Source organism: Centroberyx gerrardi, chromosome 12, assembly GCF_048128805.1.
Source record: "Centroberyx gerrardi isolate f3 chromosome 12, fCenGer3.hap1.cur.20231027, whole genome shotgun sequence".
Taxonomy (NCBI): Eukaryota; Metazoa; Chordata; class Actinopteri; order Beryciformes; family Berycidae; genus Centroberyx; species Centroberyx gerrardi.
In genome coordinates this window covers 5,594,308-5,618,055 of record NC_136008.1, presented here as the reverse complement: position 1 = coordinate 5,618,055, position 23,748 = coordinate 5,594,308, and the positions used below count along the sequence as shown (strand labels likewise).

Genomic DNA, 23,748 nt, shown 5'->3' with positions numbered 1-23,748 from the left:
AAACAGGAAACAACATGTAACTACCTCCATGGTTACCACAAGAGTTGGCATGGCAACCAATGAAGCACAGTTAGTCTAAACTGAAACTATCCATTGTGTAATCTGTTGCATATTAATTTCACACGTATTATTTCACATGTAGAACAGAGACCACTGTAGACTGTTGGTGCTGTGGAGCTGGAAAGGCTTCCCCAGTGATAAATGTTCTCATGTTTACAAAATCTAACTACTGTGAGAAAGCATCTCCAGACTTCACTTTGTTTCAGGCACTTGGCAGTTGGGTGAACCAACCAATTTCCACTGTTTCACACTGCTGAGTACATCTGCCTCCTGAGCCAAGTCCACACTGGAGAAAACCTCTGTTGTCCAGCTGCACTCAGCGGACTCTTTCCACAACTGCACATTAAAACTAGCAAATCTTGACATCTGTCTGTTTTGCATTGTTTCAGCGCAGATTTACTGGTATTGGTAGTATTCTCAGATATCTCAATTATCTTGCAAAATAGGAACAGAGGTTTTGTGTTAATCTGCAGACTCAAGGATAGGGAAAGAGAAGGGAGGAATGAGAGAGACAGGAATGGCAAAGGAAAGATGGAGAGAAAATTTGGGTGAGGGAACCAGTTTGAACAAGGAAGGAAGATGTGTCAACTGGCTTCGGGACATCAAGGACTAAATTATTTTACTGTAATTCCACCAGTGTGTGCTGTGGAGGTGACTGACTTTGATCTGCCAGCGGGCCAGCGGCCTGTCGGTCGCCGTTTCCAGGTCCAGGCCTGCAGGAGCCTGGCTGTCCTCCAGGGGGAGCTGACACTCCAGAGCCGTCACATCCAGGAAGGTGGCCAGGGCAAACTGGGGCTCGTCCAGAACCCAGTCCCCATCCACAAACTGGACAAGAGACAGGGGGGGGGGGGGGGGGGGGGGAGAGGGATGAGGACATGATTGGAAGGAAGGTGCGACATAAAGAGAGACATTAGAGACAAGCACATGGAAGGAGAGGGAGAGAAAGGGAGGGGGGAAGAGAGAGAGAGCAAAGGAAGGATAAAGTGGAAAAAACAAGAGAACAAGGGAAAGGGAGAGCAGTTTGAGAGGGGAGAGGAGATGAAAATAGAGATATCAACTGGGCATGAATGTGAAAAATGTAATAAACTCTAGCCATGTTGTATCCATCACAAAAGTCTCTAGATTTTATTAGTGTATCATTGTGAAATGAACAGAGATACTTTGGAGCCAGCAAAAATGTGATAGTTATACAAACAGTAGCCTCTGTCTGCTTAATGTTTTCATTTCACTGTATGTAGATATGTAGATAGATATGTAGCTATGTATAGTGTATTTATGTCTGGCTCTGTCCCCTTGCACTGTAAGGTCATATTGTCCCTGTATGCCAGTATCTACTAATATTACTCCATAAATTGTCAATGTGCAGTATGTCTCTGCACTGGTGTCACCACAACAAATTCTGTTAAATTTAAATTGACTATACCTGGCAAATAAAGTGACTTTGATTCTGATTTGGTCAGCTTACAATTAAAAATATATATACATGTATATAAATACTGTATATATATACTGTATATACGGTATATATACTGTTTACCATTAAACTTTGAAATCAAATATACACAAAATACCAATGCAATACATATAAAAGTAATTCAGGCAGTGTGGCCTAAAGGTTAAAGAAGCAGGCTTGTGACCAGAAGCCCCTCATCTGGCTGGGAAAATCCAGGCAGGGAAAATGAACGAGTGACACTCTCCTCTCTCTTAACATCTAGTTTCCTTTGAGCAAGACACCAAAGCCCTAGACGAGTAGTACTAGACGACTCCTAGGTGTATTGCATTAGCATTCTGTGAGGTAGGGCTGAAAAAGAGCCTGCATGCACAGGAAAACCCTTGTGTTGAAAAATACATGTTAAAAAGAAAAGAAGCAGAAAAAACGAAGTACCTTTTCTTTGACAAACTCACACTTGAGCTCGTAGGAGTCCTTGAAGCCTTGACCGTAGATCTGGACGGTGGAGCAGTCTCCCTGCCGGACGTCACACAGACCCTCCTTCTCCAACTCCGTGATCTCCGGGATCTGGTCTTCACAAGATCAACAACAAAAGACAAGACAAGACAAACATGGACTATTAGACAATGTATTCCTGCTGTAGGAGTATCTGTTTCCCAAGAGGACCTCTAATATGGCCACCAGAGGCTGTGTTACGTGTCCTGAAAGCCCTCTATAGGGCTCCTTACTGGTCTGCCTGTCTCTGTGTATTTACAGTATGTTATCTTACCAGACAGCACGCTGCAGTCATAGGACCCAAACCCTGGGAAGCAGACGCAGCCCCACTCAGAGCATTGGCCATTCCCACTGCACAGACTGGGACACTTGAGGATGGCCAGTACATCCTGGTGCTCTCCCTCTCTCCTCCTCTCCTCCACCAGCCTCCTCTCACACTCGTTCTCCAGTAGAGGTAACGTCGCATTCAGCCATGACTGTTCATCCTTCAGCTGCAGGTCGGTAACGCACATAGCCACCGCACGGCTAACTATAGCCTGTCCTAGCAGGCGCCCGCAGCCTAGTGCTATGCTGGAGTTAGCCACAACACCCTGGCACTGGGTCCTGGCCTGCCGCTGGGTGAGTCCAGAAGGTGTGGGCCACGTTGGGGGAGAGGAGGAGTCCGGATGTGGCGCTGGTTCGTGGTCCTCTGGGAAGAAGTAGGTGAAGCCTTCCAGGTCCGACTGGCTGAGGCTTTGGTACGGGGGGTTGGAGATGTACTGGTAGGACTGCCGCCTGCCCCGGCTCCGCTGGTGGAGGGCTGAGGTTGAAGCTCCGTCCCTGGAGGCTCTCAACAGGGAGCCTCTTCCACGCAGCTGGGTGTCATCGCCTTGACCCTGGGCGTGTTGGTTGGAGCGCCCCGGCGGCAGCGACTGTCTATGGTTTTCTTCACCTTTGAGCAGTTCCACTGAGCTGATGTACTCGGCCGTGATGTCCAGAGTGGGGATGACACTGGGGAGATTCACATTGCCGTGGGGAGAGCAGGCGGAGTCGGAGGAGGATACCGGTTGGGATCGGGTTCTGGGAGATGAGAGGCGGGGCTCTGCCTGACAGTTACAGTACTTGCGGGGGCTCAGTGTGCTCTGATAGGACGGGACTGTGTCAAACAGGCTGGTGCCTGCAGGGAGCCTGACAGAGGAAAAGAAGAATACTTAAATGCAGAGGCACTGCTTGAGTCAATAGTGTTGACAGAGGAAGCTTTGGAGGAGATGCTTGGCTTGTGAATGAATACTGAAACATGTCGAAAAAAGCACAGACCTCCAAAAAACCTAAGGTAGTCTGTAGTGAAAAAAAACGTCCGGTTTAGCTCAATGGCTATAGTATGGCACTAATGCTACAATTCCCACTGAGGCCAATCATGCTAAAAATGTATGCATAAAAAGCGTTAAAAAAAGTTATGTTATACTGTATAATAGAATACAACAGTAATATACAGGAAAAATCTAATGTAAAACATCTAGGAGTAATCTAACCCACCACTCTCTCCTTTACCTTCCAGCCAAGATACACTTTTCAAAGTTCATTCAAAACCCAAGCATCTTCTCCAATGTTCCTTGTTCCTGTCAACAGCAAAATATAATAGACCACAATAGCAGAAAGCCATAACAAACACAACTAAGACATCATTTGTTGACTTCCACTTGGACATTTTTATCAACACTTACCTCCATTCAGCGATGAAAGCGTGTAGATCCTCCAGCGCGGCGCCCCCTGCTGAGTGGAGGTCATTGTCTGACTGTCCGTCGTACGTCCCGCACAAGCCTTCGGTGTGGCTCCGGTCCGAACTGGGGGCTCTGAGGGTCAGACTCATCCCCCAGTCGGACACGTCTGCACGAACAAACGCTCCCGACGAGAAGGTCATCTGCAAACGGCCCAAAGAGATTCAGAATCACAATGTAGAAACGAGAGTACAGGTTGTCTTCCACAACAAGCAGCCAGCTGAATCTGTGATAAAAATGTTGATGATTTTACATCTCGTTTTAGTCTGTTAATTAGCTTGTCACACTTTAGTAATTTGGAAAAAAGAAGCCAGGGCTTTTTTGTGTACAAAAGTTACAAAATGATACATTTTTATGGCTACCATAGCAACATAAAGGCTTTTTAAACTTTTTAACTTCTTTTAACTTTTAACTAATGAGAACTTTTTTTGGCAAACAGACTAATGGTTTGGAGAAGCATAAAGCAAGGAGGCGCTCCGGTGTCTCTTCTCAAAGATTTTAGTGATGTATTCCATTTTTAGTTTTAGTCTGTGAACTGTGTCAATACTTTTTGTCACATAATTTCAGTCACATCTCTACTGGCTGCAGTACTTAAAAGTTTTTCAAACAGTTTTCATAATCTTTCTGGAAATGCTCTGTAGTTTAGAGAGCTGGGGTGGAGTGTAGGGAAACAAGACAGATGGTGAGTGCCAGGTGGAGAACATGCATTAGTTTGCCAATTAATTTCAGCATTGTCACAATATTTTTTTGCTGAAAATGCAAAGTCATTTGAATTTTATGGTGTGTAGTTTTGGTCAAGTTGTGGACATCTAAAACATATACTTGCTGACAAATGGATTATCAATGTCTTTGTCAACAAAATGAACACTCGACATGATAAATCTGCAAGTAATCAATTCTACATGAAGCAATGGCTCATGACCTACATTTAAACGAATTAATTTTATTCAATTCACTTCAACACAGAAATACCATCTCGTATTCATAAACTATATACAGTTCTGGCTGACTCACGGTGACTTTGCGTCCCTGATAGGACTCGGTGATGCGGATGCCGCTCTTGCTCAGGTCTCTGTTCTTGACTGACAGGTGAGGCTTGGTGTCGCCCATTTCCCCGCTGCACATGTCAAAGGCGATGACGTCGCCGCCGTCCCTCGCCACGAAGCCGCACGCGCAGGAGGCGGCGTGCACCACGCTGCCGCACTCCCACTGACGGACGTGGACCTCGAACGGCCAGAGGTTGCTCTTGTACAGAACAAAAGTGCCTATTTGGTAGTTATCGTAGTGCCTGTAGGTAAACAAACACAAAGATTCATTCATTCATTTTATTTGCCTGCTTATTCCTATTCATTCATTCATACCTATGGGCAGTTTAGACTCTAAAATACACCTGAACTTGCATCTTTTTTTGGAATGTGGGAGGAAACCAAAGTACCCAGATGAAACCCAGGTGAACATGAGGAAAACATGCAAACTCCACACAGAAAGAAGCAGGAATCGAACCATTCTTGCTGTGAGTTGACAGTACTAACCACTGAGCCACCGTGCCCACAACATACAACATTATGTTTTTATTTATCTGTCTATCTTAGCCTTTACTTGTCCAAGAAAGGTTGACTGCGCATGCATGCTTGTTTTCAGCACTTCTCTGTTTCATATTCACACATTTGCATACATTCGCACATGAAGATTACATACTGACTGTCTATCATTTGTATTTATCTATCCTTTTTTTACCTTTATGTATTCAGGGAAAGTTGTCTGAGCATGCATTGTCTTTTTCAGTACTGACCATGCTTCACACTCCCACAGTTACAGACATTTCTACCTTGGAGCTGTCCAGTACAACTACTGTACAAGTACAACAGTTTTGTATTGTGGGCAACTAAACAGGGCAAGGCACTTGACTTAAGCCATGAAGCAGGGTTAACTGGGTTAGGGTTAGTTCAAACTGGTCTGGGATCCAAACAGGCAAATGTGTCACAAACCAGCACCTGTAACCTCTAATTCTCCACCAACTCCCCAGTTAGTTTTAAATCAATTTTAGGAATTTTGCCAAATTGCATTAAAATACAGTACATCTACAAATAAAGTATGTTTTCTTATCAAATTTGTGCTGGAGGCTGAAGTACCTGCCATCAAATGTGATGATGTGAGGGTCAGTGAAGGAGTAGCAGTAGGCAGAGGGGACGTCCTTCACCATTATCTGGAAATGAGGAGAAATTAGACACTCATAATAACACATACAGGATTGTAGAGTTGATTTTTAGTTGCATATTTAAAAAAAAACAACAACAGCAAAAGTAATAAAAACGATGGCAGTTGCAGCTTTGTACAGGTAAAGCCAGAGCTTTGGTCAGAGCTACGTCATGTAAACATGAAATTTAAACAAGCAAAAGTAATAGGAATAATAAAATGATAAAAAATAATAGAGAAATAAATGGATACACAGATGAATAGGTGAATAGATAGATCAGCATCTCAGTCATTTACAGTAACCCCTTTACAGTAGTTGTACAACAAATCACAGCTCCTCAAAATCTCCTCCAGGACCACACAGTTTGTTCTGTTTACCTGAACAGGCTCTGGTGAGTATTCGTTCCAGAGGAAATTTTGCGTGACGATGGGTTTGACGGAGATCTGGGTCGTCCGGTCGCCGTCCTTGACAAAGTCAGTGACGGGGCTGAAGTGGATCAGAGCCTGGCTGCACACCCCGTCCCTGCAGGAGGCCCGGGGCAGATCCACCACACAGGAGGACAGGGACACATCTGACCCCAACACACCCTCACCTGAAACAGCAACAAGGGTTTAGACTTCAGTTCAGTTTATTTGCACAGTGATATAACAGTAAAAAATGATAGGAAAACACAGAAAAAAGAGCAACAAATTATGAATTTGTACAGCTTGTACAACTTTGTACAACTTAAAATGCATTTGTAAACTTTCAGAGTCACTTTAATCACTTTAAATGCAATAAAAGTCAAAAGTTGTAATTTTGACTTTGGAGCAGAGACACACTGAAAAGAGTTTCACAGACACACGGTGCACCCGTCTTATTCTATATAGTCATAATGCTTTAACGCTGACTAGGCAACTGCATGTTAGTCTTTAATATTAAAGCTTTGGCAATTGTTCTCCAAAAGTAGCTGAATATTAGCCTGGTGTCCAGCCCCTGTGAATCGCAGTCTTTAGCACTCAAATTTGCATGGCAATTCATAAGGAATTATTCCTTATGAATAATAATTGCTGGTTAATGAAACAATGTATTACATTATCAGGAAAAAAAAATATTACAATGTCAGGTTTTATTAAATGTTTTACTCGTTTACAGGGACATTCTCTTAGATTTTTAAAAAATTATTACATTATCCAACATTAACATTATTAGTTGCTATAAGCGTTTACCTTGATTGTGTGTGTTCAGCTGCAGGGACAGAGTGCACTGCTCTGTAGAGGAGGAGGAGGAGGAGGAGGAGGACGAGGAGTCCTCCAGACACGGGACAGGGACTGTGCTCTCCACCACCAGCTCATACCCCCTCCCATCCTCAGACACACTGCTCACCTCTGGTCTCAGCTGAGGAAGTAGTCATAAATGGACATGGATGGTTTATCATCGATACATTAGCAGATTGGAGTTTTAGTTACACAAACATTTCTCAGAGGCAGAGCTGCTCTGGAGGCAGAAATAATCTCATTGGTTGAGTTAAACCTCAATGGGCGGAGCCAAAGAACCACAGGAACTGGTGGTCAAAATCTATATAGAAATATAAATGGCAATGACTTCTTTTCATTCATCGGCCAAGGCATTCATAATCTTGGAAGGTTAGCAGCTAGCTAACTAGCTTACCTAGATAGCTAATAGGCTAGTATAGTTAGTTTGAACTTGGAAAGTGAGCTAGGCTAACTAGCTAGCTAGATAAAAAAAAATCAGTTAGTATAAGAGCACTAGCCTTCACAGTATTAGTTTCCTTCTCTTACCCCTTGTCTTTTTCACTGGAATCAGTCTAACATTACTTAGCCAGAAAAACTGTGGTTCTTTGGCTCCGCCCATTGAGGTTTAACTCAACCAATGAGATTATTTCTCTGAGAAATGTTTCTATAACAAATATCTCGATGACATTTGCGTGCACAATCATAGTCACACACATGCATTCCAGTACATAGACAGAAAAACACACATACACACACAGGCGTAGACACACATGCACAAGTACACATAAAAAAGACACAGATGCAGTCAATCTCTCTTCTCTTTCCAGGAAAACACACACACACACACACACACACACACACTGCTGTAATATTTCAGATCAGTGTGATATACCCTGATCCCTGCAAAGAACTCCTGACTTTCCACTGAGGCTCCCTGGACGTCAGGCGAGTCCAAGAAGAAACTGGAGCTGGAGCAGTATATCTGAGAGAGAGAGAGAGAGAGAGAGAGAGAGAGAGAGAGAGAGAGAAGAGGAAGGGTGAGAGGAGGGGATTGGTGTTTTCTCTTATCTGGTGTTTATTTTAAATCTTTTTGATGAATTTCAAATGTCCTTAGATGCTTTGGCAACACAGTTAATCCAACATTCATGCCAGTAAAGCATACTGAATTGAAAAACAGAGAGAGAGAGAGATCGCAAGACGGTGAAAGAGAGAGAGAGAGAGGAAAGAAAGAGATGGAGAGAGAGATAAGACATAGTGGGTGGAGGGGGAAGAAAGAGAGAGAGAGAAAGAAAGAGGCAGAGAGAAAGCGAGGGAGCGGGAAAGAGAGGGTGAAAGCAGTAGACACAGAGAGAGAGAGATAAAGACAAAGACAGAGAGAGAGAGAGAGAGAGAGCAGAAGGAACAGCACAGCAGTTAAAAGGGAGAAAAACAGGATGTATAAACGGTTTTATAGTTGAGGCCAGGTCACACACACGACGGCCCACGGTAAAACAAAACGACATGTTGACAGGTTTTAATAATAGCAAGGCATCAGTGGCTGCTGGCTGACTAACTGCTCACTGGATGCCCAGGAGCAGTATCTTTGATTTATTGCTCTTATTTCCTGAAGAATGGGAAGTCGATTCTCGTAGATACGCTCTATCGACAGCGAGTTGCAAAGTACTCGTCAAAAAAGTAGACTTGGATTTTACTCCTGATCCATTCGCTTTACAGCCATTCACTCTGCTCTCAAACTGTTTTTTGTGGGCCTAGTTCATTGAAACATCCAGGTTTCTACACAGGTGCTTTCCCTGAATAGCAGAAGTTGTAGTTACATCCTGTGTTTTGGTAAATACAGCCATCTTTAATAGAGGGCTTGCATTCAAAGGCTGTAGGAGTCTTTTAACCAATTGCTACTTTCCATTTTCCTCTGATAAATACTTTGCAGTTGTGTCACAAATCTCCAAGCAACCACAGCTGGTGAATTGTGTGATAAGGTAGATTTGTTTCCAGATTTTGGCTACTGTGACACAGGACACACAACCGTCTTTAGCCATTGCCCCTCTGGTCCTAGTCTCTACCCCAAACAGCTAGTGCTGTACCTTAAGAAGAGTCAGCATGTTTTGGTCCAGCATTTGAACATCTGTCAACATTTTATACACTTGGAAACACTGACAAATGGGCTGCGCTGTCATTACACTGGCGGCAGCGATGGCCTAGAGCACGGCTGGGCAACCGGGAGCCATGGAGGGCCGAGAGTCTGCAGGTTTTAATTCTAAAAAAAAGACTACAGCTGGTGATTTCACCAATTAGTTCCTCCTCTCTGGCTGAAGGTGAAGGTTAATCAGCGAAATCACCTCGTGTAGTGTTTGGTCTGATTTATCAAAATCCTATGCATAAATTAGTTGGTCTCTAAAGGGTTTAGTACAGAGTTCCAGGAGAAAGATCTACATCTCTGTTGGTCCTTAAGAAACTCCTTAATAATTATTTTTGCATTTGGGAAGAAATGTACACTGTTTATTGCCTATTTTGGTCTTGGTCTTGAATAGGACTCAGTTTGCTCGGCCTTGTGCTTGACCTGATCTCGGCCCCCTTTGGACCTCTTCTTGACTCGATCTCGAGGCCCTTTGGACCTTTTCTTGACCCAGTTTCAACCCCCTTTGGACCTGTTCTTGACCTGATCTTGGCTCCCTTTGGACCTTTTCTTGACCCGGTTTCAACCCCCTTTGGACCTGTTCTTGACCTGATCTTGGCTCCCTTTGGACCTTTTCTTGACCCGGTTTCAACCCCCTTTGGACCTGTTCTTGACCTGATCTTGGCCCCCTTTGGACCCGTTCTTGACCCGATCTCAACCCCCTTTGGAACTTTTCTTGGCCGGTTTCAACACCCTTTGGACCTGTTCTTGAGCCAAACTTGACTGGACCTGATCTTGGCATTGACTTGGACTCAGCTAAGGTGATGTTAAACTACGGCCCTGCACCAGACCTTGTCCCCCAGACGGAGGTTGAAGCCGTCCAGCTCGATGAAGGCGGAGGTCTGGATGGTGGTCTCCTGTTTGAGCTCCTCCTTCCTGCCCTGGGGGGACAGGCGGGACCAGGCCACCACGTAACCCAGGGAGCTGTTGGAGCTGTGGCCCTCGAAGCTGCACTTCAGGTAGATGGTGCTGCCAGACAGCTCCGAGACGATCACCGGTACGGGCGGAGAGGGAGGCTGCTTGGCTGGATGGGATAGCAGAGAGAGGGGGGGGGGTCTCAGATTATTGTGGTTAGATTGTTTTCTGCATGTCGGTGATGTTTTTCTATGTTATAGATGCATTCTCTTTGTATATAACATTTCGTATGACATTTGGTGGATGCTTTTATCCAAAGCACTTTACAGTTGCATGAGTGCATTTATTTTCAAAAAGACAGAAGGGTCTGGTATGCTATATCCATGTGTGATCTTTGACAGGGTATCTACAAACGTGAAAGAGGTGGAAAAGGAAGCCGCTGTACCTGAACAAAGTGTGTGCGGTGAGGCTGAGCTTTTCCAGAAATCAAGGCTCTCTCGTATGGGGAGGATGAAAAAAGGTCTACATCAGTGTCTTATGTCAAATGAAATTAAGTCAAGAACGGTGTGGAAGTCGAACTAGCCGCCAACATTTTTCAACCATCTCGGTCTTCATCGAGACGTGTCACGTTCTTGACTTTATTTCACTTTGCCATGACACATGACAGACTTTTGTCATTCTCACCATACAAGAGTGCCTTAACCACACACACACCGTTCAGATACAATGGCTTCTTTTTCCACCTCCTTCATGTTTTTGCATATATAGTCAGCATGGGTGGTCCCAGTAGGAATGGGACATTCACCTGACACTGACACTTACACTAGACTATTTCAACAGCCAGTTAAGAATTGAATAAGACCTTCAAATGATGGTTGGTTACTATTAGGACTAAATGTAAAACCGTAAACACATTATTTACCAGCTGGCTGGTGGCTGCTGTTAATTTCCATCCCTGGTGGATTTTAATGATAAAGGAATTTTGTTCTGTAGGATCAAAAGTACTGCTGCTACTGCTACTTTAAACATAGTTGTATCTGGCAAATACTAATACAGTATAAAATAATATAATAAATAATAATAATACAAAATAATATGGTTATTATGCAAACTTATGGAAAGTCGCTTAAGTTTTAGGGCGTGAATATTCTATTATATGAATGAATCTAGCCAGAAAACATTGTCTATTCTATAAATGCAAAAAATAGAAAAGTAAGCTTCAGAGTCACAGCAACCTGGTTTCCATTATTTAAAACAAGTTAATGAATACGTTCAGTGATCTTTCATCTATCCCTAATTAAACTTCCCTCCTTCCACCTCTGCCAGCTTCCTAAAACCTGCCGTGGCATAATTCACGATCTGGCCGAGGGCCGTCGCCATGGAGACGGGGCCCAGCGGACGCCGGGACACATGCTCAGCTCATTAAGAGGAGCGGTGAGGGGGCCGGCGGTGCATTCCTCACCGCATGGCAACTCCCTGACCCCCCGATTGTTTTGGTGTTTGCCCTAACACGAGGAGACAGGGGCAGGCCATAAACACGGCGGCGGGATCCTCACTTTTACACGTTCCATCGATGTTCACTTCATCAGGACCGCAGGTCAGCGACGCCGTGGGCCCGGAGTCCGACATCTCTGTTAGATAGATAGGAGAGTAATAAGCAATGGCAGTCGATTATAAATCAATGGAAAGCCTAAAGTTGAGGTTTAATGAACTTAATAGATTATACATGACAGGGAGGAGAGGAGCGGAGAGTCTGGTTTTAGTGCTAACTTGTGCAAGCAGTGTAGTGGCTCCAAGTGTCTAGTATTCAACAGGTGGTAGAGATTGGGGTCAGTCATGCAAAGTGCTTTGGCTTGTTAAGGCCTGGCTGGATCAATGGGCCTTAGTCAAGAGCACAAACAGGAGCAAAAGATTAGACTTTTTTTTAATTCAAAATGGAAGGTTGCATAATTGCAATTTTTTTTACTATGACCATAGACAGATAGTCAGATATATCTGTGTTTAAATTGATACATATTTAGATTTATACACAGACATTATACACTCTAATACTATATCAACAGAACAATTATGCAGCCCATGTCAGTGTGTATAAGGGGACTTTTTACACACTGTGTCCATATAGTCTTGCATCTCTGACACCCACAGGTTCTACAATTGTTCATATTAGTAATGTCATTATTGGTGATTTAATAGTATTACATTACTTGCCAAGACACTCACAGCTGCCAAGCCTGTAACTAGCACTAAGCTAGTTTTCACTTTTTGGGCTGGGATGCTACTAAAATGGTGGTACAATAGGACCCTGCCCTGTATTTTGTACTGCCATACCCTGTGCGCAGTAGCCCATGCACCCCTGGGTGGGCTGGAGCAGGTACACATAGAAGTCTCCACAGTTGCGGACGGAGACGGGGATGCGGAACAGACAGCAGTCCTTGCTGCCGCTTGGGAAGAACTGCCAGGCGGCGCAGGCCGTCAGCTGCCTGACCTCCAGCGGCCCGGGCAGGGACTCGTCCTCACCCAGGGAGAGCCACACCGGGGCCTGGGTGCCACAGTGGTTAACCTGGATGGGTAGAGAGGGAGGGGGGCAGAGCATCATAACATATGCAATTTGGTGGAATCTTTTAGCCAAAATGCTTGCAGTTACATGAGTGCACACATTTTAGCATGGGCAGCCACAGTGGGAATTGAACCCTTAACTTCTGGCAATGTTGGCACTTCTTGCGCTGCACAGGACCAGGAAGAGGCAAGAGAGAGAAAATGGAGAGAGAAAGAGAAAGAAAGAGGTAGAGAAGTTGCACTGAGTTTGCCACACTAAGGTGAAGTGATACAATAATAAAATGCAACAGCTCAAAATAATTATCTGTGACATTTTCATATAAGAAATGTCCATTTTACTACTGTCTATCACCAAATGACATATTCATGAAAGATTTGACTTATTTGCTGTTCTAAACACCTGGTGTTTGGTAGCTCTTTCCTGCTTCTGCGCGCAGGAATTGATGCATTTTACATTTCTGGTTTGTTTGGAATAAAAAGAAGAAGAACTGGGTGGTTAGCATGAGCAGCAATAGCCACCATGGCTGAACAGACAAAGAAAATCCAAGGAAAAAGACGTCACAGTACTGGACACACTGTTTGATTGACAGGTGATCTCTGGGAAGTGCAGTGCAGAAACACCACAGCAATGAGCGCTGAGCACCAAAGATGTCACCAAACAAAAGAGGATCTTGCAAAATACCACTTTAAACTAATATAGCACGAATGCAGTGAATATGCCAAGAATCAAGATGTGTATCTGACAAATCTACTTTGTAATAGGATATTGCCGCAGTTAATTCCCCTGAAAACAAAAAAAAATCCTTGGCCTGACAAATCAAGCCATTTATTCGCCATCATCATACAGATGCTATCTTATTATGTAACACATGTTCACAGCAATCCCTTCTTCCTTCCTCCGCCCACTCCTGTGGACATTCATCACCCAGGGAGAGCGGTGATGCCCTGGGAAGGCAGAGGGAGGCTGACACTTCAGATGGATCCTGCAGGCTGAACACAGCAGGCCGCCCGGAGGAAATGAGACACATTCCAGCTCTCCTTGCACTCTCCTTCATAAATGCATACACACACGCACGGACAACTGCACGCACACACGTGCATATACATTCACGCTTGCACACACACACACACACACACACACGCATGTACAGAAACACATGCACATCTTACTTTTTGCTAAGATTAAACACACAAAAACACACAAGTGAGGAAACAGAGGCTACCGGAAGTAGGGCTCGACCGATACAGGTTTTTGAAGTCCGATGCCGATATTTTTGGATTGAAGCTGCCAATAGTCGATATTTTGTACCAATATTTTGAGCTGTAAATTTTAATTTGACAACTTTCATGCCAAAAAATTCCAAAAAATGTTTATTCTTTACAGGGTGGAAAAGCCTCTGAAACATCATGCACACCATGAGGAGTTTTACAGGCTGGTTAAGTAAAATCATATCCTCACCTCCATCATATCAGCAGTGGGCAATACTGATTGGTCGATATCTGATTTTTATTAAAAAGCCAATATTGGCCATATGTATTGTCAAACTCATATATAGCGGTCTAACACTAACCTGAAGAGCTGAAATTATACATCTTGTGTATGCATAATCCACATATGGTTATATTAGAGCTTTATCTAAGGAGGACAACAATCCATTCATGACGCAGCTATTGGAGAGTTTGAAGTAGTCGAAAGGTTAGAGGTGAACTTGTAACTGGATGGTTGGCAGTTTGAATCCCAATTGCTCAAGTGAAGCTTCTCACTAACCAACAGGAGAAGACTGTGGTTGTACTGGGCTGAAAAACAGCGAGCATCTCAGCAAACCTTCCCTGGATAACAGAAGTTTAAAACAGTATAAATTGATTCCCTTCCGTTTAAGCAGCCATAATCTGACATAACATTTACCGTTAGATTTTAGACATTTAGCTGATGCTTTTAACAGGAGAACAGTAGCCTACAAAAAGATTAAATTCCTACATCACAGACAACACAAGCACCCAATAGTAAGGTGTGCAAGCCTCAGCAGAGCACAGGTGTTACAAAATATACCTGAGTGTTCACATATGAAATACACAATGCATCTAGACTGGTATAGCTGTCGAATTCTCTGTTCTGTGTCTTTGCACAATGTTATCTGTTCACAAAAAAAAAGTCATTTACCTCCACGCACTGGGTGGGCATGCTGGCAGGCTTGTCAAAAATCTGAAACTGGTACCAGCCCGGCGTGAGGGAGTGGTCGCAGATGAAGTCCTGCAGGGCGGACTGCTGCAGCCAGCTGGAGCTGAAAGTGGAGCTGCGGTAGGGGTTCTGCAGGAGAGCGTGGCCCCCCGGCGCACACTCTGCAGGGAGCGCTGCAAATACAGCCAGAGACACGGCATGAGCACTGGAGACACACCAAGACTGTCAATACCAATGATCAACGTATGGAATGCTCTCTTCAGGCTTGTTAAGGGCAAATCTGTGTACCAACAAACATACCTGAATCGGAGCGTGGTGCATATCATACATGTTTCACTCAGAAATAGGTAAAATAGCATTCACACATTTTTTTTTCACAACTTTAGTCTACTTTAGTGTCAGATGGGTGGGATCTTCCACACATGACAATTAAATGAATATCAGAAAGTTTACAATCAAACAAAAACTTTATGATTGACATCTTCGCTGAAACTGTGGTAAAGGCCACCCACCTGGTACTCAAAGTAGTTTAAAACAAACGCTAAGGATGATTTGCAGCTTCTATTTGACTCAGGTCTTATTTTTTTTATCTCAGCCTGTTATTACACAAGTAGATTAGATTAAGTTCTATAAGTAGCTCAGATGGGTCTAAAAGGTGATCACACTGAGAATGAAACCTGAGAAAGCAAACCATTACCCTCAAAAACAAGGGCAGAAGCGACACTCCAACAGTTAAAAAAGAAAGAGTCAAGCACCTTAGTTCTTCATTTTCCTGGTTTCTTTAATTTCTTTTTTTGTTTTTTGGGGGGTAAGACCCATTCTGGACAGCAAACTGAAGTGTTTTGGCTTGGCAAGGAGCCTTCATGCTCTGAGGAGAAGGTGATGAGATATCTGACTCTTCATTTTTAACTACTGGAGTGCCGCTTCTGCCCTTGTTTCTGTACCGGTTTACTGCTGACTAGTTTATGGCAGAGCAGGCAGCAAAAGTTTTTTGGAGAAGCACGCTTGGTTTCCCCTCCCGAAGAGAAAGCAAATGTTTGCGTTTACATGCTGTGATATCCATCTTCCAAATATTAGAAGCTGGGAATAAAAACGGAGACTTCACAGAGGCATTTATTCTGGCTGAATCAATCAGATATTTACTTCACCAAAGTTTTAAACAGTATTATATAATTGGCCTCAAAACTGAGGTGACCTCTGTGATTGAATTGCAATTGAACTGTGAAGCCAAATAATAATTTCCAGAAAGCCACAATCAAGTTGGTCCATATACAAGATAAGCATTTCAAAGCTGATAATAAGATATTGTCCAGTGTATAGGTTTGCACACATGCCATGAAAAACAGACATGTGGGAGAGAGCATGATGTTATTATTTTGGATAGGAATGCATTTACTGAATAAGGCAATAATAAATATGAGAAATTATATTGCATGCAAGATACACAAAATTGGGTTGTTGCAGCAGCAAATAATAAGACACAGCAAAGAAACATGGGGTGTAACAAACATAACGCAACCAACAATTAACAGAATAAGTAAAAATATATGAATGGAAAAATCTGAGAATATACTGTTTATGACCCTTGTGTCAAGAACAGTCAACGGTGATACTAAAAGTCCATCAACCCAAATGGAGACCATAGCATATGTTTGCACAGTTGATTCTGGACAGAATGAGCGAGTGGCAGAGCCAAACGTAGAGATAAAGGTGGAAAACATGCCAGTTCCTGTGGAAAGAGGCTGCATGGTGACAGTGTGGTAAGCAAAGGAATGATGAGAGGGAAACAGAGGAATAAAATAAGAATTGTTCCAGAATAAAAGGAACAAAGTTGATGGACGAGGAGGCATCAGTCCATGCTTACATGTTTCCACATCCAGTACTCAAGAGATATCAGGGTAAGGTGGGTTGCACCCTTCATGCCTCTCAATCAATTAATCAAATGTGCAAATGATGGAATCAACTCAGATGATCCACAAACTTGGTGCTGAAGTCCATTTGGCCAATCGTTGGAGCTCTACTGACCATAGAGATGAAGAAGTCCACAAAAACCTCCACAAAAGCTAGTCATCACCTCCTCTCCTCACACCATGAATCCCTTCCAAAGTCATCAAGAAGAAGGTACAACAGTGTCTCCAGTGGAGACACTCCACAAATGCCTGATTCTCCAGGTCACTTTGCATGATGCAAAACCTGGACCAGGTCCAGAGAGAGAGGTCAGACTGGGGATGGATAACAACATGTAGGCTGCATCTTAAGGAAGACGCATCCGGGCAGTCCCAGTAAGATACTGTGTATAATGAATTTGTTGAAGAAGCCCATGGAGAAAAATAACTTCAGTTTGGTTCCAAGATGAGATGAGATCCACCATGTAGGTGTGGAGGTGTCTTGAAATGCCAGTGGGTGAGGAGTTTTCGTTCCAAAGCAGAGTACAGGCCAGAAAGTTTAGTTTTGAAAGCCAGAAACCATAGCCCTTGGTGAAGTAATCATTGAGTTATTGGTATTGATCAACAACCTTATTAATCCCCCGGAGATATATCATCTTCGTTTTGTGCTAGTGGATAGTACAAGTCCTTGGTTGATGATATGAAAGCACTTTCACAGAGTTTTCTGTATTTTGGAAATATTGAAAGATATGTATGTAATTGAATGTAAGTATTTTGTTGTACGTGGACCTGGTCTGAACCACGTACCAAGTAAACCCGACGTCTTGGGTTGGAAACCGGTCCAGGGCCTTTGTAGCACGTTATCCCCCTCTCTCTCCCTTTCCTGTCTCTCTCAACTTTGAACTATCTAATAAAAGGCAAAAATGCCCCAAAAAACAAAAGAAATTAATACAGATATGTTCTAATGTAGACACTGGGTTACATCTGCACCCATTTTCATCATGAGGTCATAGGTTGCCACAGAATTTTCAACTAGAGAACAGATCTGCAGCTACTTTGCTCTCCAACGAAGGTGCTTAAACAAAGGAATTTTCAATTTGCAGGTGTTTACTACAACCGATAAATCTCCTCCTCTACCTCTAATAAATAAATCGTCATGATGACAACCTTCGCTGGAGCTCTCCCAGCACTTCAAACACCAGCGTGAGGAGATCAGTTTCACAATACAACCTCTCCAATAATGATCAAGAACTGAGCCGCAGCCAAACCTAACAACATTATTATTAATGGTGTTCCTGGCAGGATGTGACTGCTAATGTCCATATGGTCCATTTTAAGATATGGTTTCACATGAGACGCATCGTAAAAGAGGAAGCCAACGCAAAGTACTTGGTATTCTTGTGGTAAATCGCTGCAGACATCATTCTTTTTTCTTGCGATAAGCATGTTAAGTTCAACTTCAAAGAAACACTGACTCCTCGGTTTAAGGTCAAATGTGAACTTGAAACAGGAGGGCAACTATTTATTTGGAGCATACCAAAGTAAGTCCTAGGGGTATTTCACAAAAAATGAAAAAATCTAAATGAAAGACATCCTCTTTAAAACTTTGCAGAGTAGAGGGGAAAGTGTACAAAAGAAACGGCTCTTTCTGGGGAAATCGTGTTTTCATGTATGCATTATTCTTTTACTTATGGTCTACAGTAAATAAATTACATGCTGTACAGAGTTTTGCCAGGAGGAAAACAATGAATAGAAAGGAAAAGCCAGCAGGTTAGAGGTAACACGTTTTGAGTGATTTGGGATTATTAGAAGCCAATTTGCAGATGAAAACATTTAGAAAAAAGGACATTTTACATTTGTGTGTAAAACATTTACCAAGGTTGATGAAAAGATTGCATGTTAACGCAACATCAGGACTTGAGGCAACGGTGTTTTGTTGTGGTCACATGAAGCAGTTCCATGTGTTCTCCTCAGGAGAGACTGTGGCCACAAGAACCAGTGAGAGGGCATCAAGATTTAAAGATTAAACTTCCTGGTGTTTCCTTTGATTCCATCACTTACAAATTTACATCTTTTACATTTGCTGTTCAATAGTCTGGTAGTTCTTTCCTGGGAAAAATCCTTCTGCCGCACGTACGTTTCTGGCAGCAGCAAATAATGTTTGGAATAAATAGAACGGTGAAAGAAAAGACGGCCACCTACAGAAACTTCATCAATAGAAAATCCAAAAAAAAAGATGTCACACTCCTACCCAGTGCCCACACTGTTTGATTGACAGGTGATCTCTGGGAAGTGCAGTGCAGAAACACCACAGATATGAGCTCATAGCAACAAAAAGCAGCAGTACGTTCTTATACAGTATCTCCTCTTCATAACTGCTGTCATACAAATGCAGGATCTGCTGCTTTGGAGAGATAAACCACAGAATCAACCATTTCTGGATGCATCAACCAGCCATTTGCAGCATTAATAAGTCACATTTACCCTCGACAACCTCATTTAACTTTTGCCTCCCAAAGAAATCATGTCTACCTGGTACTCCCTCTCATGACTAGCGGTTCTAGTTACTCAGTATGGCGGCTGAAGAAGCAGAGCCAGAGAAATGGCCAAGGAGAACCAGTCCTTTCAGTTTATTTGAGAAGAACAAGATGTCAGTGATGGAGATGACAAGGAAGAAGCGTCTTCAACAGCAAAAAGGTGCACCTCATGAGCGAAGGGGACGGGAGATTCTGGAAGGACATGAATCTCAAACTCAAGACCAGGAAGTGAAGACAGGTGGCTCTGACTGAACGAGCCGAAAGAAGGAGAAAGGCTCGGAGTTTATGGTGCGTGTGTGAGCAGAGAGGTCGCACCATGGGCAAAACCATAAAAGTGAGAAGCTCAGAGAGGGAAAAAGACTCCAGTAACCAAGCAGTCGCAGCCTCTGCTCCCAAGCAGAGGGTGGGTTTTGGCCCCCAGGACCTGAGAGGCCAAGTGAAAGGCGATACCCCGGCTGAGCGTGACACAGCGGTGACAGGCAGACGAGCCGCCGCAGGAGACGACAGGAGCTGTCAGAGCCGGCGGGACATCCTTCCAGTCTCGGCAGCGGCGGCAGCACCACCTGGTCGCTTCACTCCGCCTCGCCGGCCCCGGACAGGAACTCTGCCAGTCCACGTCCTGTCCGCCTGTCAGAGTGGGCGGCCCTCACCGACATGCTCGTCTTCCCACCTTGGCCCCCGAGAGTCAAAGGCCCGTGTGGGAGAAAAGGCGGAGAGATGGCTCGTCTCTGCTTCCCCTGACAGCACAATAGATTACAGTGACCGTGAGACTGGGAGGTATGTGCCCTTGGATGACAGCGCCATGATGGATGGGAAGGTCTCAGCTTCTTTTCAGCAGATGGACAAATGGACAAAAAATAGCCTGAGGAATCTGACGACTGGGAGCTATTTGATACGCTGAATAAATTTGATTTCTCTCCAAATTTTTTGCTTAGTAAATTGTATTTTTTTCTCATTGAAGAAAACAAGGCAGTCATCATCATCATCATCATCAGAGAATAGTCTTACATAAGTTCTTTTCCAGTAAATTTCTACTTGCCAAAACAGTGTGGAAGCAACTCCTGTAACTTCTACATCAAACTTCTCTGAGTGTTTCTTTTACTTAGTGATGAGCTTACCTGTTTGAGAATGCGTTGCATTAGGAAGTAAAAACGCAACGCACGGAAGAAGTTTCAAAACAATTGCAAGTCTCATCGTCCAGCAGCAGCCGGTGCGCAGCCTTGCCATCAAACAAAACGACCACTGGCACAGTTTTAGTCTTCTTCTGCTCCCGGAGGTAAGCACCGCCGACTTTTCCGTTTCCCGAGCCACAGCGAGTCAAGCGTTTGGAAATCCGGAGACGCCGCAGACTTGTCAGAGAAACTTTTTGTTAGATGTTGACATGAGTTGGTGAAGTTTGTCGGCTAATCCGAGACGCCGGACTGCAGCGGCTGACCACGAAGTGCTGCGAGCTGCAGCATCACACTGCATTAGGAGGGGCATCCAGCGGTACACCTTATCATGACCCAGTCCTGCTACTGTCTGCTCTGCACAGACCCGCTGCTCAGCTGCAGCGCTCCGTAAATCACTCACCACTCTGACCGGTCCAAATCACTTCTGACTCGTCTAAATGATCATTCTGACTAATGCTAATTACTCTTTGACCAGTGAAAATATACTTATGATTAGTGAACTTGGGTGATTTTTTTTTTGCGTTTTGCTTTTACCTTTTATTTATACAGGGAAGTCCCATAAGATTTTTTTTTCTTTTATAAGAGCCAATCAATCAATACAACTTAACAATTTACTCCCATACCATATATCTGTTTGTGTTACTGAATAGCAGACCTCTATAAACCAATTGCCACTGGTCAAAGTCAAAATTCAATTCTGACTAGTCAAAATGTTCTGTGGATTTATCTTAATCTATCATTCTGACCAGTCATAATTACATTTTGACTTGTGAAAACATAATTTTGACTAGTCAAAATGTAATTATTACTAGTGAACTTGAGTGATTACATGTTAAAACGGCTTACCACACAGCACATACAGTATGTATTCCTGGAAATTATGTGGCAGTAAATGATCATTCAGAGTCATTAATATGAAAAAAGTCAGAAAAAAAGACTAAGTTTCCTGTATAACCTTGTATGCCCAAACATATTAAAAGTATTTTCATCCTTAATTTGTAATCCTTATTATTGTAAATGAAAAATCAATAAAAATTGTTTAAAAAAAAGAAAAGTATGTTCATCCAAAACTTGTTTGACACATCCTGACAAGCCTTTAGGCCACGATTTCATTACCCTTATAATTACATTCAGCGCCCTGTTAATCAAACAGCAATAAAAAGCAACAATGTGAATCAACTGAAGGCTGTAAAATTGTCTGCACCATCCCAGTTTTCTTTATTTCTAATGGAAAGATGTTAAGTGACAGTGACTGCTGAGTGTAATCATGTAAGTTCACTACCGGCCAGTCATGTGATGTTTCATTAGTCACCACTCCAAACCACTAAAACAGATGGCCCACACGCTGCATTTTCAGGGAAATGGCCTCAGCCAAAGAGTGGGATTTTGGATAAGCCAGATATCACATTCACGTCTCTTTCCAGAGTATTCCTTTCCATTCTCACGCTTTAACTGCACTGTGCAGCCGTGCCCCTGAGATACAGTTTCACTGGCAGGAGCTGCAGACTTCAGCTGCAGTATCCAGAGCCGGCCGCTCTGTCAAGACCTGAACCTGATCTCCTCCTAACTGGAAATGAAATTGACGAAATGATGGCTCAATTCAAATTGTTAAGATTGTGAAATTTGGAGGAATATAGGAAAAAAAATCATCTTTGCTTTGACATTGGTGTAGATAATACTTCTTGGAATTCATTCAGGGATGTTAAATGAAGGCTAGATGAAGCAGGGGATGCAAACTGCACGTAATTTTGGTCAAACTAAAAGTCCATGCAGTTATATGGATATTTGAAGACCTATAAAGCTGTCATAGAGCAGATGCTGCTCTTCCCCCATGAAAGCATCAAAACCTAATATACACAAATAGAACTACAGTTTCATGTTTATTAAATGACAGTATGCTAGATATTGTGTTCAAATTATTAATCACAATTAGTCTTATTGATTCAAGGGGTGATTTGAATTATTTCACTGCACTTTCAGCATCTTATACACAGCCAAGTGTTGTTTTAGCGTTGTGTTGTTTTTTTTGTTTTGTGTTGACGTGTGGATTGGTTTGTCCACTCGTAGAGCTGAACACACATAGCGTTGATTTTTACACGCTCAAGAGTGAAATTAACACTGACAATTTTACTATGCATCAACATCAGGACTATTTTCAATTACAGCGGATATTCTAAATGAAATGGAAAGTTTATTCCTTATTGGCAATAAGGAAACTTTCCATTTCATTTAGAATAAGACAATATTCTATGATTAATGATGAACTGTGATATACCTCTAGACCGTTAATTGTGCAGATATAAGTAGAACCAATAGGAAGCTGACAGCTGTGCAGGTCGTAGACGCTTCCTTTTGGACTGCAGCTCCAGGTCTTATCCCAGTACAACATGAAGGTGCCTGACTGTCTTGTTCAGACGCTCGTCTGTGCGACTCCCAGGCGGAGGAGGGAGTCACCCCTCCCTCGTAAATCTCCTGGACCATCAACCTGGTAAGAGCCTGGAATAGCCATCAGGTAAAAACTCTTAACCCACTTTCCTTCCCTGTCCCCATGCGTTCTCTTACACAACCAGCAATTAAATCACGATTGGCCTCCTGGATACATGGATGGAGAACATGCATCTCTAATATGTTAAGTGAACATATACACACATAGCGTACATTAGTTTATGTGCCTTTCAAGTTAAATCTAAGGAACAAAGAAGTGGTAAACAAACAGAGATAATTGCCTAGTTTAATAGTTTAATCTCCACACATGACCTCATTTTGTGCAATTTTCTCTCATTACAATCAGTTATGCACACATGGAACGAGGAGAAAATGGCAGCACTTCCTATTTCTCCCCTGGGAAATGTGATATCAGCTAAATGAAGCAGGGAATGCAAACTGTATGTAATTACCTTGACCTCCACTGACGACGGGACAGCTGATTGCACAACTTAAAGTCTTCAGAGTAGATAAAGTGAACACTAAAGCTTGGTAAAAACATGGAAAAATAAATGGATCACGCACAAAAAATCACTGACACACAGTACACAGATTAACGTTCTACTTTTAATCTGCAATTATAAAACATGCAAAATACACACAGTATACATGCAGCGATACACCTATAAACTGATACATTTACAGTTCATTTATTGAATTTGAATGTTCAGATTGGATTTTTGAGAGAAACAAAGGACCATGAAGACCA

At 43.0% G+C, this 23,748-nt stretch overlaps 1 protein-coding gene across 1 annotated transcript in view; it reads right to left on the bottom strand.

The window, feature by feature from the left end:
- The window catches only part of vwde (von Willebrand factor D and EGF domains), a 37,241-nt gene extending 16,664 nt beyond the window's left edge, over nucleotides 1-20,577 (bottom strand). The window contains exons 1-14 of the mRNA XM_078287066.1: nucleotides 20,502-20,577; nucleotides 14,943-15,133; nucleotides 12,554-12,785; nucleotides 11,779-11,853; nucleotides 10,159-10,391; nucleotides 8,087-8,176; nucleotides 7,168-7,336; nucleotides 6,337-6,551; nucleotides 5,895-5,968; nucleotides 4,777-5,050; nucleotides 3,709-3,905; nucleotides 2,280-3,172; nucleotides 1,946-2,082; nucleotides 721-885 (exon numbers count right to left, since the gene is read on the bottom strand). Of these exons, the coding sequence (XP_078143192.1) occupies nucleotides 721-885; nucleotides 1,946-2,082; nucleotides 2,280-3,172; nucleotides 3,709-3,905; nucleotides 4,777-5,050; nucleotides 5,895-5,968; nucleotides 6,337-6,551; nucleotides 7,168-7,336; nucleotides 8,087-8,176; nucleotides 10,159-10,391; nucleotides 11,779-11,853; nucleotides 12,554-12,785; nucleotides 14,943-15,133; nucleotides 20,502-20,577 (3,021 nt within the window). The remainder of the gene's footprint in view (nucleotides 1-720; nucleotides 886-1,945; nucleotides 2,083-2,279; nucleotides 3,173-3,708; nucleotides 3,906-4,776; nucleotides 5,051-5,894; nucleotides 5,969-6,336; nucleotides 6,552-7,167; nucleotides 7,337-8,086; nucleotides 8,177-10,158; nucleotides 10,392-11,778; nucleotides 11,854-12,553; nucleotides 12,786-14,942; nucleotides 15,134-20,501) is intronic.
- Between the last annotated feature and the right edge of the window lie 3,171 nt (nucleotides 20,578-23,748).